The sequence below is a fragment of the Mytilus edulis genome, chromosome 7, assembly GCF_963676685.1.
Source record: "Mytilus edulis chromosome 7, xbMytEdul2.2, whole genome shotgun sequence".
Classification (NCBI taxonomy): Eukaryota; Metazoa; Mollusca; class Bivalvia; order Mytilida; family Mytilidae; genus Mytilus; species Mytilus edulis.
The window spans coordinates 22104640-22126667 of NC_092350.1; the positions used below are offsets into that span (position 1 = coordinate 22104640).

Consider the following 22028-nt stretch of genomic DNA (forward strand, 5'->3'; position numbering starts at 1 on the left):
GAAGACACACACCACCTGGTGTGTCATTTAGAATAGAGACAATGTAATAGTATATAAATATACATTTACATGATTTATATATGTATGGACGTTTTAGGTTTAATGTAAGATTTGTCCAGTTAATTACTGGACCAATACTAATATTCAATAATTAACAATAGAGTGCATTTGACCTAAAAATCACTTCTGATTGAACTAATATTATTGAAAATCCTCTGAAAAGTGAGCCTTTACATAAGGATAAAATATTTGATTAACATTATAGTGTCTCAATACATACATGAATATAAAGTCTAAATATTCAAACAATAATTTAATGCCTGAGCAAATCTACACAGTAAAACATGAGAGAATTAATATGATTTTCCAATAACATAGAGATACATCGATGATTAAATGACAAAAGTGTCCTAAAGGCCAATTTATTGATTGGTCCTGGGTTTTTCCTGTAACTTTCATCAATTATTCCAACTCTATTACATTTTGGTTTTAGTATTTACAAACATTTTATATAATTAGTGAAACAGTTATGTATATTATGCACATTCTCTGATTTACCTTATACATGGACATACATGTATAGTTACGGAAAACCTTACATTAAAAAAAAGCGGGGAGAAGAGACACAGGTGTTTTTACTGACAACAATGCATGTATTGAGTACCCGTTACATCAGAAAAGCAGAAAATAATCAGGATAACAGAAAAATTTATTACAATGGATTCAATCAAACCAGGGGGTACTCAAGTCATCAAAAAACAAGTTCTGCAGTACTTGCTTTAAAGGGCCGGTTGGTGGAGCCTGTGTCTAAAAAGTTCATCTACAGTTATCATTAGCCTGTTAGCCCTGAGATTTCCAACCATTTTATTGATCTAATGATCTTAATTGATTAAGGATTGCCTTTTCTGGCTGCCATGATATGGCCAAGGTAACTGAAAGTGGCAATAAACAAAATAAAAAATCCTTGCTGTAACGTGAGGGTACCCAAATTGCACCTAGTTAGACAAGATTTCCTAGAGACTAAACAATTTGTATTTTTATGATTTGATACTATGCACGTCTTTCAACATAGGTAAAAATATTTAGATATATACACTTAACGTGCACAGTATTTATCAACAGATGGACTGTTTACTAAAACAGCAACATGTACGGAAACGTCGCCATGCGACGTCATCAAAACGTCATCTTTTTAAAATTAGCAAATAAAATATGGTACACATATCCATTTCTTAAAAAATGAAGAGTTAGCATGGACTAATATCCAATAGTTCAAAATGTTTGAAGAAATTAAAAAAAAGCTCTTTTATTAGACTTTTGACAATGCAAATTTAAGCATGGATGCAATTTGGGTACTCCTCATTACAGAATGGTTGATGGTTTGGAGGTTTAAGTTCAGATCAATTTTTCTATGATTCTATATGGATTCAAAATTAAATTGGTGTAACCATATAGTAAATAATGATACATAACAACAAAATAAAAACATAATGAAAACTTTTGTCTTAAGCATAAATAAACAAAGGTTAAAAACGGTCAAAATAGGTGCAATTTGGGTACCCACACCTGACATGACAAATAGCTAGGTTAACAGAATTTGGTAATTATTGTTGGTTTTTTTTGGCATAAAAGTTCATGTCTCAAATAAGTCTGATGTTAGTAATCCTGAGGTTATTGCTGTATATCATATTTGTTTTTCGTTTATTTTCATGTTCATAATTCAGCCTATATGTACATACATTTGTATGAAGAGTAGCTTTGAAAAATAACTTGTTATAAGATAATTTTCATATTATTTTTACTTATACAATGTATTCTTGAAAGAATGATGGATCAAAAGAAGAGGTTTTCAGTGGCAAATATTTACATGTACATGTACAATCTATATTCACATTTATGTTTTAATGTTTTAAGAAGTTATAATTACCCTGCTTTATACTATAGCTTGATACCACTTTTTAAATGTGCTAGCTTGGAAGGTTACACATTCATTCAAAGACATTTTACTTAATCTGGATGCATTATTAGGACTTAAGCGTGTTTTGGTATATATTCCCCTGAACATCATCTTAATGCTGAATCAGCAAAAATCTGTAGTACTCAGATTGAAAGTCCATTGGACTTTGAACTTGCACTATAATACTTCTTGTTTGTGAATGTCTTATCATACTTATCTACCGTTCATTATTTCTTTTTTCTGACTTGTACCCCACTGATTGCTAACAATTGAGTAATGTTTTCTTCAGTCAAGCCATCATTTACTTCATTACACAGGATTGATAAGTATTTAGATGACCAGTTGTGTTTCCTTTACTAGCCTGTCTAGAAATCTAATAAGCTTGTTTATTGACTGTTGAAACTGTCCAGTTCTTTGTTATGTTTCGTTATCCAGGAAAAACAGTTTTGATGATTGTTCAAGATCAATGATGAAATTGAGAGTACGAGTGCTCAGCCCAAAGACTAAATGTTTATTTATTTTAACATTTTTCATACAATTTACATTTTGGAATGACCACAGAGGGCCCAGTCCTTTTCTTTGTGGAAAAAATTTGATTGATAATTTAGGAAATCACTTGAGCATGACTCGAGGGGGCCCCCTTTTGAAAATTTCTGGATCCTCCACAACAAATTAAAATTTTGTAGAATATGTAAGATTTTCAATCTTTAGAACAATGTAGAATGAACAAACTTTCTTCCCTCAGGTACTGTCATGACTTTATAATCCAAATCAGATATGACTATATATGGCTCTTTCATATCCCTACTTTTGAAGAGCACAGTATATAGTGATGAAGTGTCCTTCAATCCACCTTTTATCTCCTGAACTGCTTGATTGTTTTTTATACGACCGCAAATTTTGAAAAAATTTTCGTCGTATATTGCTATCACGTTGGCGTCTGCGTCGTCGTCGTCGTCGTCGTCGTCGTCGTCCGGCGTCCGAATACTTTTAGTTTTCGCACTCTAACTTTAGTAAAAGTGAATAGAAATCTATGAAATTTTAACACAAGGTTTATGACCATAAAAGGAAGGTTGGTATTGATTTTGGGAGTTTTGGTCCCAACATTTTAGGAATAAGGGGCCAAAAAGGGCCCAAATAAGCATTTTCTTGGTTTTCGCACCATAACTTTAGTTTAAGTTAATAGAAATCTATGAAATTTTGACACAAGGTTTATGACCACAAAAGAAAGATTGGGATTGATTTTGGGAGTTTTGGTTTCAATAGTTTAGGAATAAGGGGCCAATAAAGGGCCCAAATAAGCATTTTTCTTGGTTTTTGCACAATAACCTTAGGTTAAGTAAATGGAAATCTATGAAATTTAAACACAATGTTTATGACCACAAAAGGAAGGTTGGTATTTATTTTGGGAGTTTAGGACCCAACAGATTAGGAATTAGGGGCCAAAAAGGGACCCAAATAAGCATTTTTCTTGGTTTTCGCACTATAATGTTAGTATAAGTAAATACAAATCTATGAAATTTAAACACAAGGCTTATGACCATAAAAGGAAGGTTGGTATTGATTTTGGGAGTTTTGGTCCTAACAGTTTAGGAAAAAGGGGCCCAAAGGGTCCAAAATTAAACTTTGTTTGATTTCATCAAAATTGAATAATTGGGGTTCTTTGATATGCCGAATCTAACTGTATATGTAGATTCTCAACTTTTGGTCCCGTTTTCAAATTGGTCTACATTAAGGTCCAAAGGGTCCAAAATTAAACTTAGTTTGATTTTGACAAAAAAATGAATCGGTTGGGTTCTTTGATATGTTGAATCTAAAAATGTACTTAGATTCTTGATTATTGAAGTTTTTTTGGTCCAGTTTTCAAATTGGTCTACATTAAGGTCCAAAGGGTCCCAAATTAAACTTTGTTTGATTTCATCAAAAATTGAATCCTTGGGGTTCTTTGATATGCCAAATCTAACTGTGTATGTAGATTCTTCATTTTTGGTCCTGTTTTCAAATTTCAAATTCTACATTAAAGTCCAAAGGGTCCAAAATTAAACTAAGTTTGATTTTAACAAAAATTGAATTCTTGGGCCTCTTTGATATGCTGAATCTAAACATGTACTTAGATTTTTGATTATGGGCCCAGTTTTCAAGTTGGTCCAAATCAGGATCTAAAATTATTATATTAAGTATTGTGCAATAGCAAGTCTTTTCAATTGCACAGTATTGTGCAATGGCAAGAAATATCTAATTGCACAATATTGTGAAATAGCAAATTTTTTTTTAATTAGAGTTATCTTTCTTTGTCCAGAATAGTAAGCAAGAAATATCCTATTTGTGCAATAGCAAGAATTTTTTTTAATTGGAGTTATCTTTCTTTGTCCAGAATCAACTTAAATCTTTGTTATATACAATATACAATGTATATACACTTTTTACTACCAACTGATAAATTTAAATAATCTTTACCATTCAGTGATAACAAGCAGTTTTTTAGCTCACCTGGCCCGAAGGGCCAAGTGAGCTTTTCTCATCACTTGGCGTCCGGCGTCCGTCGTCCGTCGTCCGTAGTCCGTCGTCCGTCGTCGTCGTCGTCGATGTCGTCCGTCGTTAGCTTTTACAAAAATCTTCTCCTCTGAAACTACTGGGCCAATTTTTACCAAACTTGGCCACAATCATTATTAGGGTATCTAGTTTAAAAATTGTGTCCGGTGACCCGGCCAACCAACCAAGATGGCCGCCATGGCTAAAAATAGAACATAGGGGTAAAATGCAGTTTTTGGCTTATAACTCAAAAACCAAAGCATTTAGAGCAAATCTGACATGGGGTAAAATTGTTAATCAGGTCAAGATCTATCTGCCCTGAAATTTTGAGATGAATCAGACAACCCGTTGATAGGTTGCTGCACCTGAATTGATAATTTTAAGGAAATTTTGCTGTTTTTGGTTATTATCTTGAATATTATCATAGATAGAGATAAACTGTAAACAGCAAAAATGTTCAGTAAAGTAAGATCTACAAATAAGTCAACAGGACCAAAATGGTCTGTTGACCCCTTTAGGAGTTATTGCCCTTAATAGTCAATTTTTAACCATTTTTCGTAAATCTTAGTCATCTTTTACAAAAATCTTCTCCTCTGAAACTACTGGGCCAAATTAAACCAAACTTGACCACAATCATCATTGGGGTATCTTGTTAAAAAATTGTGTCCCGTGACCTGGCCAACCAACCAAGATGGCCGCCATGGCTAAAAATAGAACATAGGGGTAAAATGCAGTTTTTGGCTTATCACTCAAAAACCAAAGTATTTAGAGCAGATCTGACAATGGTAAAATTGTTTATCAGGTCAAGATCTATCTGCCCTGAAATTTTGAGATGAATTGAACAACCCGTTGATAGGTTGCTGCCCCTGAATTGGTAATTTTAAGGACATTTTGCTGTTTTTGGTTATTATCTTGAATATTATTATAGATAGAGATAAACTGTAAACAGCAAAAATGTTCAGCAAAGTAAGATCTACAAATAAGTCAACAAAACCAAAATGGTATGTTGATTTCTTTAGGAGTTATTGCCCTTTATAGTCAATTTTTAACCATTTTTCGTAAATCTTAGTTATCTTTTACAAAAATCCTCTCCTCTGAAACTACTGGGCCAAATTAAACCAAACTTGGCCACAATCATCATTGGGGTATCTAGTTTAAAAATTGTGTCCCGTGACCTGGCCAACCAACCAAGATGGCCGCCATGGCTAAAAATAGAACATAGGGGTAAAATGCAGTTTTTGGCTTATAACTCTGAAACCGCAGCCTTTAGAGCAAATCTGACGTGGGGTTAAATTGTTTATCAGGTCAAGATCTATCTGCCCTGAAATTTTCAGATGAATCTGACAACCTGTTGTTGGGTTGCTGCCCCTGAATTGGTAATTTTAAGGAAATTTTGCTGTTTTTGGTTGTTATCTTGAATATTATTATAGATAGAGATAAACTGTAAACATCAATAATGTTAAGCAAAGTAAGATTTACAAATAAGTCAACATGACGGAAATGGTCAATTGACCCCTAAGGAGTTATTGTCCTTTGTAGTCAATTTTTAACAATTTTCATAAAATTTGTAAATTTTAACTAACATTTTCCACTGAAACTACTGGGCCAAGTTCATTATAGATAGAGATAATTGTAAGTAGCAAGAATGTTCAGTAAAGTAAGATGTACAAACACATCTCCATCACCAAAATACAATTTTGTCATGAATCCATCTGCTTCCTTTGTTTAATAGTCACATAGACCAAGGTGAGCGACACAGGCTCTTTAGAGCCTCTAGTTTACATCTTAATATTTTATGATGTATTTAAATGAGTAGTTATTGTTGCAAACTCCATTAGAAATTTGAATTGATATCAGTTTTGAAAAAGGGAAACGGGGATGTGAAAAAAAAGGGGGGGGGGGGTAAATTTTTCTCATTTCAGATTTCATAAATAAAAAGAAAATTTCTTCAAACATTTTTTTGAGAGGATTAATATTCAACAGCATAGTGATTTGCTCAAAGGCAAAAAAAACCTTTTAAGTTCATTAGACCACATTCATTCTGTGTCAGAAACCTATGCTGTGTCAACTATTTAATTTTAGATTTAAAAAGTTTGAAGAAGAAATCTTTAATTGATTTGTAAAATCTTGGCATTTGTTTTGTGTAAAAAAAAACCATGTAATGTCAAAAATTTGATCACAATCCAAATTCAGAGCTGTATCATGCTTGAATGTTTTGTCCATACTTGCCCCAACTGTTCAGGGTTCGACCTCTGCGGTCGTATAAAGCTGCGCCCTGCGGAGCACCTGGTTGCATATAAATCTTACTCACAAAATGTTTTTTTATTTGGTAAAATTTGGCATGACATGAACTAGTTGTATCTGCAGGGTATATTTGTATCAACTTATTTATATTTTGATATTTGTACAGTAATGCCTAATAGATGGTCCTCTGGATGCTTTGTTGTAGAAACAAATATTCTATACCCTTTATTCCTACAGAAACAAATACTGTAATATTTGTTCAAGTGGAAACAATATATACATTTATCATATATTTAGGCCACACCAATTTATTCCTTGTTCGAAGGACCCGCCCGCACCTATTTTTTTCAAAACAGAATTTTTTTATTTTTTTTTTATATTCCCGCTTCCCGCATCCGGAATTGTAATCATGTCCATTTCCCGCACCGTTTTTGTTGTTGTAAATATTATAAAAAGATCTCAACATTTGTTTTTAAAATCACAGTCTAACTTGTATGTAACGGTTTTAAACCTATAAGCACCCAACCACACTGTGTAAATAGCCGTGAGAATATTTTTTTCAGCATGACACCAATTAATCCCAAATGGGAGTGCTCCGATATAAATATGTAACAGCGAAAATACCTGTACAGAACAAAAAATTGGTTTCTTTCCTCTTTACTTATATTTCTTATCAAAAAATGTTCGTTGTTAGAAAAAAGTATGTAAAGAACTTCTGAAAGAGTTGCCTTCAACTGCAATTATATTGTATGCTGGCGATACAAAACTATCCATACTCGCTGCAGGTTTTTGCACCTGTCCTGGTTGATTCAGGGACCTGTGGTTCAGCAGTTATCGTTTGTTGATGGGGTTCATTGGTATTTTCTCGTTTGGATATATAAATTAGATCGTTGGTTATCCTGTTCAAATTGTGTACACTAATAATTTGGGGTCCCTTATTAGCTTGCTGTTTGGTCTGGATCAAGAACTGTGTAAAAGGCTGTACTTTGACCTATGCTATGTTTGTTAACTATCAGGTTGAGAACAACCCTCCCTCAGACAAGAAGTCATTTTACTGTTGTAGGAAAGAAAAAAAATACCAAGGATTTGTGCTACTATATGTGGAGCAGGATCTGCTTACCCTTCCGGAGCACCTGAGATCACCCCTAGTTTTTTGGTGGGGTTCGTGTTGTTTATTCTTTAGTTTTCTATGTTGTGTCGTGTGTGCTGTTGTTTGTTTGTCTTTTTCATTTTTAGCCATGGCGTTGTCAGTTTGTTTTAGATTCATGAGTTTGACTGTCCCTTTGGTATCTTTCGTCCCTCTTGAAAACTTAGATTTTTTACTCAAAAAGATCATATTTTAAACAACTTTTCTAAAAGAGGGGTCCACTTATTTTGAATAATATTAAACTGTTAAAGTAAATGTGTTTACATGGTTAAAGTCCAGGAATATTACAAAATTCTTGGACAAGATTTGACCATTTAATACCAGATAGATATTATAGTTCTTTGGGAAAATACTCTTGTGTACTAAAAAGTGGGTTTTTTTTACAAAAAAATATATTATAACTTATATTGACCCCTCATAAAAGGGATATTTATAAGTTCTGAACCTGATTATGACTTGGATAGAGCATTGTCTCATTGTCAGTCACACATACATAGACCAGATTTAATTATTCAATTATTTCTTGTTGAAAGGGCAAAAAATGCTTCATAATTTTAAGAAATGTCAAAGTACAAGTTTAAATGAAGTTTTAATATTGTCAAAACCTACTGTTTAATTTTACAAAAAAAATTATAATTGCTCGCCTCAAAAAATTGCAAATTAAATACTTTATTTTTTAAATTTTCAAATCTCTCGCTCGCCCCAATTTTTGGAGTCCAAAAATCTGTAGAACAAGAAATTAAATTGGTGTGGCCTTAGTACAAAATACAGCAATTTTGTATATCCATTAAAGGTTCTTTTTTCCAGTCTGTATCACCTACCCTGTATAGCATACCCCGTATCGCATAGCAAAATCCGTATCGCATACCTGGCGTGACGTCATAATTAGAACAACGTCCAGTTGCTGCATTTTCAGGCCTAGGAAAAAAAAATATGATTTCTATTAAAAAAAAAAACGTCATCATTTTTTTTCCAAATAATTATTACCCAGTAACTTGACGAGCGATTTTTATATAAAATAGTACAATAAGATGTAGAAATATCTGAAGTTTTATTGTTTATTTGGTCATAATTTTCGTAAAGTTTGTTTCTGCACAAATGCATTTTTTATTTGGTTTTAAAAAATATATGATAAACAGAATAATACATGGCAAAATCCGTTTCACACGCCGTATCACCCTCGACCAATATCATCCCTCGGGCTCTGGCTGATATTGGTATCTCGGGATGATACAGCATGTGATACAGATTTTGCCATGTATTATTCTCTATGTAATATATATAATATTTCTTCCATTTGTGACATTCTCTTATATGAAATAATTTTAATTCATGCATGACATCTTTAGCATGTTTTGATATTTTCAGTTGCATGTTTTTGCACATATTTGTCTTTTACTTTTAAAGGGCTTAGGTGGTAAGAAAATTCTGATGCGTTGTGATATATTGTTGGTGATTCTGGGCCTGCTGTCTGTGCTATGTATTATTGAAACATTTAGAATTGTACATTATAGAAGTTAAGAAGAACAATGACTTCTCTTTTAACTCCTACAGATCAATAGATCTGGACTTTCTATCTCCTATCAATTGAATTTGTTGCTTTCTACATTGTGATTACTATTTTATTTCAGGAAGTTTTCTATAATTTTGAATTAATTACACTGACAGCAGGTGTGCTGTATTAAATATCATACAGAGATGTAACTTTTGTTCATGTTACCTTTCATGTTCCAAAGAGCTACTTTGTCTGTTAGGTTTAAATTGATTTAGGGATGCATGTGAACAAAGCCACTGTTTGTGAATATGCAAGTAAAATGATGCAGCATAATATAAGTGATCATCTGTTAATCGCACATCAAAAGCTGAAGAACAAAAGGCAATTGTCATCGGAAAAAAATGTCAATTCTTCAATATTTTATGTTTTTTTTTGTTTAAAGATTGTATGATACTCAGACAGTAAGAAAAAAATATACAGAGCTTGAAACAACCTTGCCTAGAAGATGCTGACTTCTCAAAGAAAATTCATTACATTGGACAGTCTGTATCCAGACGAAAAAATCACTCTCTGAGTCTCAAATGTTAACTAAGTTGTATCAGCAATAATTTCATCATCAATCATCCTTCGTGATAGCCCCATTACCACCCTGATGTACAATGTACCAGACAAACTTTACTTCCTTGTTTCAAAAGAAAGATTACATAATGAAGAACTACAGTGTACTTACTATCAGTAGATGTGATAGAAATGTTTTTTTTTAATAGTTTCAATGTCATTGCCGATTGAAACATACATTGTTGACCATGAATCAATATTTATATATATGTCAGCAACTTTGTCAGATTTAAGTTCTAATATTGTCTTTTAAGTCTATAACATATCATAAAGATTTACTTACTGTATATTCAAGTTTATAGTTTGAGTTAATTCAGTTATTGTTGCACTGTCCAAAATTTAAGCATTGCCTTATTTTGGACCAGCTTATGTTCTGCAATATTGTATTTGCAAATCCTTACTTATGAACGCTTCTTAAGATCTTTTATTTGCAAGAAGATCTTTTATTCGCTAGGGGGACATTAGCCATACATTTTGCAATTCCTTGTTGCATTGTGGATTTTTAAAATCAGACAAGTAATTGGTTGTGGGTCTTGCATTAAGGGTTTTTGGGACAGAGAAATTACTGTTTGTTTGTCTTGCATTTTTAAACGACCTCAAAAAAATTTTGAAGTCGTATATTGGTATGACTTTGGCGTTGTCGTCGTCTGAAGACACATTGGTTTTCGCACTATTACTTAAGTTTAAGTAAATAGAAATCTATGAAATTTAAAACAAGGTTTATGACCACAAAAGGAAGGTTGGGATTGATTTTGGGAGTTTAAGTCCCAACAGATTAGGAATTAGGGGCCAAAAAAGGGCCCAAATAAGCATTTTTCTTTGGTTTCACACCATAACTTTAGTATAAGTAAATAGAAATCTATGAAATTTAAACATAAGGTTTATGACCATAAAAGGAAGGTTGGGATTGATTTTGGGAGTTTTGATCCCAACAGTTTTGGAATTAGGGGCCCAAAGGGTCCAAAATTAAACTTTGTTTGATTTCATCAAAAATTGAATAATTGGGGTTCTTTCATATGCTGAATCTAAACATGTGTTTTGATTTTTGATTATAGGCCCAGTTTTCAAGTTGGTCCAAATCGGGGTCCAAAATTAAACTTTGTTTGATTTCAACAAAAATTGTATATATGGGGTTCTTTGATATATGCTGAATTAACCATGTATTTATATTTTTGATATTTGGGCCAGGTTATCAAATTGGTCTATATTGAGGTCTAAAGGGTCCAAAATTGAACTTTATTTGATTTCATCAAAAATTGAATTCTTGGGGTTCTTTGACATGCTGAAACTAACCATGTATTTAGATTTTGGATATTGGACCATTATAAGGTAAATGTCCAATTTAAAATTTCTAAGTTTTTAAGTTTAAGTTCTTAGACCACATTCATTCTGTGTCAGAAACCTATGTTGTGTCAACTATTTAATCACAATCCAAATTCAGAGCTTTATCAAGCTTGAATGTTGTGTCCATACTTACCCCAACTGTTCAGGGTTTGAACTCTGCAGTCGTATAAAGCTGCACCCTGCGAAGCATCTGGTTTGTTTGTGAGACAGGGAAATGATTAGTTGTGTGTCTTGCATTGTGGGTTTGTGAGACAGAAATGATTGGTTGTGTGTCTTGCATTGTGGGTTTGTGAGACAGAAATGATTGGTTGTGTGTCTTGCATTGTGGGTTTGTGAGACAGAAATGATTGGTTGTGTGTCTTGCATTGTAGGTTTGTGAGACAGAAATGATTGGTTGTGTGTCTTGCATTGTTGGTTTTTGAGACAGAGAAATAATTGGTTGTGGGTCTTGTGTTTTGAGTTCTTTTTAAACAGAAATGATTGGTTGTTGGTCATTTTAATTGTATGTTTGTGAAACGGAGAAATGATTGTGTGTGAGTCATGTATAAAGGGTTTGTGAAACAGAGTAATGATTGTGTGTGAGTCATGTATAAAGGGTTTGTGAAACAGAGTAATGATTGTGTGTGAGTCATGTTTAAAGGGTTTGTGAAACAGAGTAATGATTGTGTGTGAGTCAAGTATAAAGGGTTTGTGAAACAGAGTAATGATTGTGTGTGAGTAATGTATAAAGGGTTTGTGAAACAGAGAAATGATTGTGTGTGAGTCATGTATAAAGGGTTTGTGAAACAGAGTAATGATTGTGTGTGAGTCATGTATAAAGGGTTTGTGAAACAGAGTAATGATTGTGTGTGATTCATGTATAAAGGGTTTGTGAAACAAAGGGTTTGTGAAACAGAGTAATGATTGTGTGTGAGTCATGTATAAAGGGTTTGTGAAACAGAGTAATGATTGTGTGTGAGTCATGTATAAAGGGTTTGTGAAACAGAGTAATGATTGTGTGTGAGTCATGTATAAAGGGTTTGTGAAACAGAGAAATGATTGCTTGTGAGTCATGTATAAAGGGTTTGTGAAACAGAGTAATGATTGTGTGTGAGTCATGTATAAAGGGTTTGTGAAACAGAGTAATGATTGTGTGTGAGTCATGTATAAAGGGTTTGTGAAACAGAGTAATGATTGTGTGTGAGTCATGTATAAAGGGTTTGTGAAACAGAGAAATGATTGCTTGTGAGTCATGTATAAAGGGTTTGTGAAACAGAGAAATGATTGCTTGTGAGTCATGTATAAAGGGTTTGTGAAACAGAGAAATGATTGCTTGTGAGTCATGTATAAAGGGTTTGTGAAACAGAGAAATGATTGTGTGTGAGTCATGTTTAAAGGGTTTGTGAAACAGAGTAATGATTGTGTGTGAGTCATGTATAAAGGGTTTGTGAAACAGAGTAATGATTGTGTGTGAGTCATGTATAAAGGGTTTGTGAAACAGAGAAATGATTGCTTGTGAGTCATGTATAAAGGGTTTGTGAAACAGAGAAATGATTGCTTGTGAGTCATGTATAAAGGGTTTGTGAAACAGAGAAATGATTGTGTGTGAGTCATGTTTAAAGGGTTTGTGAAACAGAGTAATGATTGTGTGTGAGTCAAGTATAAAGGGTTTGTGAAACAGAGTAATGATTGTGTGTGAGTCATGTTTAAAGGGTTTGTGAAACAGAGAAATGATTGTGTGTGAGTCATGTATAAAGGGTTTGTGAAACAGAGTAATGATTGTGTGTGAGTCATGTATAAAGGGTTTGTGAAACAGAGAAATGATTGCTTGTGAGTCATGTATAAAGGGTTTGTGAAACAGAGAAATGATTGCTTGTGAGTCATGTATAAAGGGTTTGTGAAACAGAGAAATGATTGTGTGTGAGTCATGTTTAAAGGGTTTGTGAAACAGAGTAATGATTGTGTGTGAGTCAAGTATAAAGGGTTTGTGAAACAGAGTAATGATTGTGTGTGAGTAATGTATAAAGGGTTTGTGAAACAGAGAAATGATTGTGTGTGAGTCATGTATAAAGGGTTTGTGAAACAGAGTACTGATTGTGTGTGAGTCATGTATAAAGGGTTTGTGAAACAGAGTAATGATTGTGTGTGATTCATGTATAAAGGGTTTGTGAAACAGAGTAATGATTGTGTGTGAGTCATGTATAAAGGGTTTGTGAAACAGAGTAATGATTGTGTGTGAGTCATGTATAAAGGGTTTGTGAAACAGAGTAATGATTGTGTGTGAGTCATGTATAAAGGGTTTGTGAAACAGAGTAATGATTGTGTGTGAGTCATGTATAAAGGGTTTGTGAAACAGAGAAATGATTGCTTGTGAGTCATGTATAAAGGGTTTGTGAAACAGAGAAATGATTGCTTGTGAGTCATGTATAAAGGGTTTGTGAAACAGAGTAATGATTGTGTGTGAGTCATGTATAAAGGGTTTGTGAAACAGAGTAATGATTGTGTGTGAGTCATGTATAAAGGGTTTGTGAAACAGAGTAATGATTGTGTGTGAGTCATGTATAAAGGGTTTGTGAAACAGAGAAATGATTGCTTGTGAGTCATGTATAAAGGGTTTGTGAAACAGAGAAATGATTGCTTGTGAGTCATGTATAAAGGGTTTGTGAAACAGAGTAATGATTGTGTGTGAGTCATGTATAAAGGGTTTGTGAAACAGAGTAATGATTGTGTGTGAGTCATGTTTAAAGGGTTTGTGAAACAGAGTAATGATTGTGTGTGAGTCATGTATAAAGGGTTTGTGAAACAGAGTAATGATTGTGTGTGAGTCATGTATAAAGGGTTTGTGAAACAGAGTAATGATTGTGTGTGAGTCATGTATAAAGGGTTTGTGAAACAGAGAAATGATTGTGTGTGAGTCATGTATAAAGGGTTTGTGAAACAGAGAAATGATTGCTTATGAGTCATGTATAAAGGGTTTGTGAAACAGAGAAATGATTGTGTGTGAGTCATGTTTAAAGGGTTTGTGAAACAGAGTAATGATTGTGTGTGAGTCATGTATAAAGGGTTTGTGAAACAGAGAAATGATTGTGTGTGAGTCATGTATAAAGGGTTTGTGAAACAAAGGGTTTGTGAAACAGAGAAATGATTGCTTGTGAGTCATGTATAAAGGGTTTGTGAAACAGAGTAATGATTGTGTGTGAGTCATGTATAAAGGGTTTGTGAAACAGAGAAATGATTGTGTGTGAGTCATGTATAAAGGGTTTGTGAAACAAAGGGTTTGTGAAACAGAGAAATGATTGCTTGTGAGTCATGTATAAAGGGTTTGTGAAACAGAGTAATGATTGTGTGTGAGTCATGTATAAAGGGTTTGTGAAACAGAGAAATGATTGTGTGTGAGTCATGTATAAAGGGTTTGTGAAACAGAGAAATGATTGTGTGTGAGTCATGTATAAAGGGTTTGTGAAACAGAGTAATGATTGTGTGTGAGTCATGTATAAAGGGTTTGTGAAACAGAGTAATGATTGTGTGTGAGTCATGTATAAAGGGTTTGTGAAACAGAGAAATGATTGCTTATGAGTCATGTATAAAGGGTTTGTGAAACAGAAATGATTGCTTGTGAGTCATGTATAAAGGGTTTGTGAAACAGAGAAATGATTACTTGTGATGAGAGTCTTGCATACTGGGTTTTAGTAATGGAACACACAACTTATTGGTTGAGGTTCTTGCATTGTGTGTTTTAGGAACAAACAAATGCTTTGTTGATCAGAGAATGGCAGTTTATATGTATACAATGTACAATTATCAAGTTGTGAATTTAACAATTTGTAGGATTTTGGAAAAAATCGGAGGTTTATTTCCGAGTGGGTAAGAAATAATGCCTTGGTCAAATATATTGAAGCTTTTTTATATTCTTGATTATTGTTAAGACAAACCAGAGGATGGTGTCATTCTTGAAGATTTTTCAAAGTACATGTTGAAATATGACATATGAAATTTGTATTTACCTGGTATTTATTAATTTGAATTTGTGGAGGATCAAATTCTCTTAAAACTATACCATATGCATAAATAAAAATATGTTCAGAATTTGTGTTACTTAAACAATTGTGTATGTGAACAAACATTTTTATATGTCTCTAACTTTGATTTTATTCGTTTTTTTTAGGTCTTGTGAAGCTTGGTGTCCATTGTGTGTCAGGAAAACGTGTAGCCATAAAGATTGTCAATAGAGAGAAACTTAGTGAATCTGTCTTAATGAAGGTAAAACAAATAAAGATTTCATCAATTGCTTTAAAAAAAATTACATACAGTCCAACCTGAGATGAAGCTTACCTTTTAACTAAGCAAAAATCTTGTTTCTTCAAATTGAGATCTTCTTATTACAGGAAATAGGACAACTATTTTTGGTATAATGGGTTGTTGCAAAGACTATTTCTGTCAGTTGGTTTTCAACTGACCTTGACCTCATTTCTTGTATCCCTTTATTTGATATGAGGTGAACTTGTCTGGCCTCTTGACCTTGACCTCATTTTCATGGCCATTGTTAAGTTGTTGTGGTTAAGTATGGCTCACAGATTCTAAATGTAAGCAATAATTCAGCTATATTTTGTGTATGAAGGATTGTCAAGTGTACATGTATGTCTGTGAGGGTTCATCTGACCTTGGCCAAATTTACTTTATCATTGATAATGTTAAGTTTTTTTATCTTTAATAAAGACTTTACTAGCATAATCAGTTAAGCAAGTGAGGCAATTTAGAGTGTGCACACTTGTGTTCAACTGTTTAGACAAAGGTGATTTGCAGCTTGATGAATTGTAAAAAACTCTTATGGTTTTTGGTTAATTGTGTTATAGGTTAGATATTCATTAACATACATATATAATCCACATATCCTATTTTATACATGATTTTATATATACATATAAACCAGTACAAAGTACAAAGTATTGGAAGAGAGAAAACTTTTTTCAGAAGAAAGAAAAGAATAAATTTAAACGTTTAAAAGTCTGTGCCTCAAAATAAGTTTTCCTTCACAATTTCACGATTTGGAAGAAAAGTTAAAAACCTTTACCCTGGTATGTTGAACAATATCAAACTTCACAGTATTGGATATTCTTGGACTTCCAAAAGTCTTATACTTCAGATATCAATAATTAATACTTAATGAACCTGATTATAAAGATATACAGGGTACAGCAATATTAATTGAATTATGCTAGGGAGCTGTTGGTGATTGCATCCTAATAGAAATATTATTTGGTAGAAGATAAACAAACTGATGAGGATAAGCAGGTGTGGAAAACTCAAGTTTTTTACAATTCAAAAACTAATTACATCTAGCTGTGATGTTACAGTGTGCAATATTGGTGTATTAAATTCTGTGTAAATTTTAAATAAATCAAATTAAATAGAAACTTCAATCATTCTGTCATATCTGATCAAAATTTGAATCTGAGTTACATGTTCTTATCTTAAGAAATGAGATATATCTGCATTGATAGTGAAATAATTCAGTGCTGGCTTCCTGTGTGAACAGGGAAATATGCTAGATAATTCAGATCTTAGATAATTCCGAGAGAAATTTTGAATCCCAGGGAGTTTCCTATAGTTACATCCTTGCTTTGGTCTCATTAATGCATCATTTAAGACGCAGTAATTGATGTCTGAAAATATAAGCTCAATCATCTAGGGAAAATATTCATATCAAATCTTTACTTGAAGATTAATTTTAAGGTGTTGTCGTCACATTTGGTTTGTATGTTTTAAATACATAACATCAAAAATGTAAATATAAACAAATGTAGGAAAAAATCTACCAAATTTATATAATGAAACTGTTACAAACTGCTTTTAATGTAGTGTGAATAAGCCAATGAGGAAAAAGGAAAACCACATAAACAACATAAACAACATAAACAACATAAACAACATAAACAACATCTCTTACTGCAATGTTTACTTATCCATGAAATAAACAACCCTCTCCAACAATAAATTCAAAGGCTGTAGTATGAATTAAATGGTTATGGTTTATATAATAAGAAGACAGCAACCCAACAACCCAAACTATCTAATAAACAGAGGACAGCATGCTCAGTTTTCATTAAGAGACAGGTCACCATGCTCCAAATTAGTCATGGTCTTTTAAAGATGTGAAAAGATTTAAAAGAAAACATAACTAAATATCTTCCAATAATACCAAATCATTGTTACAAAAACATTAAGATATGAAAAATGAGGCAACACAGTTCAAATATACATGATAGAGTGGATGTAAGTTATTATAGGCAACCTGTATGTGGGAATGACAGATATGACAATTAATGACAGATAATGACAATTTATTACATATATGACATATATGACATTTTACCACATATATGATATTTTACCACATATATGACATATTACCACATATATGACATTTTACCACATATATGATATTTTATCACATATATGACATATTACCACATATATGACATTTTACCACATATATGATATTTTACCACATATATGACATATTACCACATATATGACATTTTATGACATATATGACACAAATGGTATTTTTTAGTTAGAAGAGGAATATGACGGAACTTTGTTTTCCATTATTTAGTGTGTTTGGCTTGATTTTGCCATTTGTTAAGGGACTTTCCATTTGTTAAGGGACTTTCAATTTGTTAAGGGACTTTCCATTTGAATTTATTGAGGTTCAAACTACAGTAAAACCACAGAACAACAGGTCCTGAATAAGGACAAGTGCAAACAAATGCAGCTGGTTTAAAAGTTAAAATAGGTACTAATCTTCACTTTATTAGAAACAATAGTGTACATTACAACATAGAAAGACACACTAAAAAAAATCAATTGAAATGGCTTAACTCAATCAAAAGACATATTAACACAAACAAGTAAATATACACTGAATGAATGATTTGATCTATGACACACGGTAAATACAAAATCAATAAAATAAGGGGTGTAGTTTGTATATCTGGAACATGTATCAGCACAATAACATGATAGTCAATGTAGACAATGAACTCTATAGTATTCAAGTGTTCAATTATTTTGTAATGAAATTGGTTTATTGTTTGTTCATCTAAAATCCCCAATACCAGTGTTTGTGAAATTACATTTACCTTATTGCACTTAAGACTTAAAACAAAAATTTACAAGTTGAGGATTATTTTGTGCATGTCCTGTTTGAATTATTTCCATAGATAAACAGATGAATTTGATACAGCTGTGTTTACTGCCATTATTTTTAAGTAGTCATTTGGGGGTAATTTAAATTAGAAAAAATAACCATAATTTTGGGTTACTTAAAAAAAATGAATAAGTTTCTCTTATGCCTTACAGAGTTTGATTTAAACAACCACACTCTAGTTCTGATATAAGCTGTATTACAAAACCAGTTATTGTCTTTAGGGAAATCTGTTATATTACATGCAAGTTATTCCCTTAGGAAGGTTTTTTACGAAATGTCTTAGATAAATTAAGTCACTTCTACGTTGTATAATAATGTTTAACTTTGTATTAAGTGTTTACATAACCAGAATATTCTATGATGCCAAGGTCTTCTGCCTACATTTTCCATGGATAAGATTCTGTAGGGAAAATAACTTACACTCAAGGAATTTTGTGGTATTTTCTAATTAGAGTATATACATTGCGTTATATAGATCCCTTTATTCAATCTGCCTTGAACTTCAAGAGAATCAATGTTGTCTATCGATTAAACAGTTCCAATATAAGTTATCGGAGGTAGTTCTAACGGTGCTATTATATTTGATAATGTTTGGTAGAGCACTCTTTGTATTCTTCATAATTTTATTTTTATTGATAACTTTTGATTTACTTATATCAAGGAAGAATTTCCTATTATGATACAATACCAGCAATTCAATAAAATATTACAATGAAAGAATAATGATATTTTATAAAAATTGATTATCATGAAACTAGATTTATTCAGTAATACTATCAAAGGTTTTACAATGAATTGGGTCAGCAGAATAATAGGTTGTGAGTTCAACTCAACAGAAAGACCAACACCACATCTTCTAGAAAATAATGCGATATTTATGGTTTTTAAATCCCTAGATATTAAATTAAGTTATGGCAATTATTTATATGAATTCTGATTTCTTTATGTCTACTGTACCAAATGAATCCTGGTTTAACACATACCAGCATACTAATCATTTCCAACAGACAAACACACAAGTGTGAAAAAGGAATACACATGTGCATTCATATACTAGAAATTCTGCATGCCAGAATAATAAAACCTTAAATAAACAGAGTAAGGGGTAGTAGGAATTCTAAGCTGTATTCTTAAAGAGCTGGTAAATGATTTTTGTCCAAATCCAAAGAAAGAAATTTTTTTTTGGCGATTTGAATATAAATCAAGTACTAATGTTGGTTCTGAAAGTCAGTAAAAGCTCAAAAGGTGCTAATGCACCTCCTGACTAGAAATGAGAAAGGAAAAAGAAAGAACACAGTTAATATTTGATAAGCCATATGGATTTAAAGGGCAGTGATCTGAACTATTATTAAGTATGTAAATACAAATAAATGATGTAGCATTGTCTTAATTACAGAAATAAGACAGATAAAGACTTTATCCTTTTTGTGTTAAATAACAAATGAACAAAAGATTTGTTGATAATTGAGAGGATAGACTTCTTGGTATAGTCTGTCTGCATTGAAATGCTAGATGTCAACAAGTTCATTAATTCATGCTGCTGGCAACTACCATTCTCTTCATTACCTTGATGTCATCATTTTTGTGGTACCATTGGGAAAAAATCCCAAATCACATGATATCAACCAAGTTTGGTTGAGACTTTTTCTAGTTTTCAGCAACTTTATAGAAAAATATAGTTTTTTTAGATAGTTAATTTCATTTTGTTTTAAAGTACATCACTCATTGAATATTTGATATCATAAAAATAAATAGTAACAGAATGTGTTTTCAGGATTCAAAGGTGACAAATTAATGTTCTCCAAAAAGCTTGAACCTAATTTCATTAAGTCATCCTCTAATGTATTCTGATTATATTCAGGTAGATGTTGATAATTGTTTTATTTGAAATTTTCTCATAGAATATAAATTTGATAAAAATCATTAACAATGGTGTATTTATTTTATTGTAGGTTGAAAGAGAAATAGCCATCATGAAGCTTATAGAACATCCACATGTGCTAGGACTATTTGACGTATATGAAAACAAAAAATACTTGTAGGTATCATTAACTAGAGAACAAGGAAGTAGAATAGGTCATTAGGTTGTCATCTGGATGAACTGCTTTTTTTTAATACAAAAATTAAGCTTGTCATTTTGCCTATGTATGAATGGGCACATGTTGCATTTAGAAGTAAGAAATGATTTATTACCATTTTACAGTTTCGTTGAGTGGTATAATGTACTTTGGTTAACTCGATGAGAGATGTATATTGTAACAAGTGCATTTGCAGATGTTTTTTTTACCAATAGATGCTTTGTTAAATTAGCAGCATTTTAATAAATCTTACACTTTCTTTCTAAATATAAAACAAGGTATATTTAATGTATGTAAAACTATTGAAACTAATGTTGCAGCTGCAGAATTTGTTCTTGAAATTTAAAATTGAAGTTTGAATAATTTTTCAGATGACATGCATGGCTTTTAAATAATGTTGTTTTCTAAGACAAGATGCCCTTCTGGATTCTGCTTTGCTTACAAAGAAAGTGAAGACAGTAGAACTTAGGTGTTCTTTTCAACCATAAATTGTTTAAATATTTGCATCTTAAGATAGGATTGAAAATGTATCACTATAAAACATAGTACTTCAAGGGAGCCCATAAGAGAATTCAACATAACTGACAGTTTATATAAACATTGTGGTATCTTTTTTTTTTAAGAAATCATTTCTCACTGCACACACTAAAGCAAATAATATGGTATTAACTTGACAGTAATTTGAGTAATATTGATATTCATAAGCCAGGAAACATGATTTTCATAAATCTTTCGTTATCCAAACAGCTTCAAGCAAACAATATTGTGTTTTGCACATATTAAATCTGTAAAAGTACAAACTAACCTGAATAAATACATGTTTCTGTTCTGTCACTATTCTTGTCTATAGAGAGCATCACAAGAGAGCCGTGGTGTAGTGGTTAGTGTATTGGACTATTAACTCAATGGTTCCTGGTAGGATTCCCGTTCCTGGATGAAAATTTCAGGGACTGAATTTTCAGCTCTCCCTGGACACCATTTGCGAGTGTGTTCTTGAGGATAAGATGATAGTCTGTCGGAAGGGGACGATAAATGTCTGATCCGTGTTAAGAGAGTCATATCTCTTGCACGTAAAAGACACTCTTGTAGATTTTAAAAAAAGAGCAGGCTAATATTGCTACCAGGCAGCACTAGCACCCGCAAAGTGAAAAGGAATTTATATAAGTTGAAAAACCTGTTTCCCAATCCACTAAAAATAAATATATTTAAACAAACACCAACAGGCCTGATTAAAAACATGTATCTGTATTGTCACCATTCTTGTCTATAGATTAGAGCACAAACAGACCTGAATAAATATATGTATCTGTTCTGTCACCATTCTTGTCTATAGAGAACGGCACAAACAGACCTGAATAAAACATGAATCTGTTTTGTTACTATTCTTGTCTATAGAGAACAACACAAACAAACCTGAATAAAAC

The 22028-nt window shown here is 32.4% G+C and overlaps 1 protein-coding gene across 8 annotated transcripts in view; it reads left to right on the forward strand.

Moving 5' to 3' along the window:
* LOC139481082 (serine/threonine-protein kinase BRSK2-like) overlaps window positions 1-22028 on the forward strand; it is a 66734-nt gene that overhangs the window by 6404 nt on the left and 38302 nt on the right. For all 8 annotated transcript variants that reach the window (XM_071264161.1, XM_071264160.1, XM_071264162.1 and 5 more), the window contains exons 2-3: window positions 15482-15576; window positions 20479-20564. In XM_071264161.1, the coding sequence (XP_071120262.1) occupies window positions 15482-15576; window positions 20479-20564 (181 nt within the window). The remainder of the gene's footprint in view (window positions 1-15481; window positions 15577-20478; window positions 20565-22028) is intronic.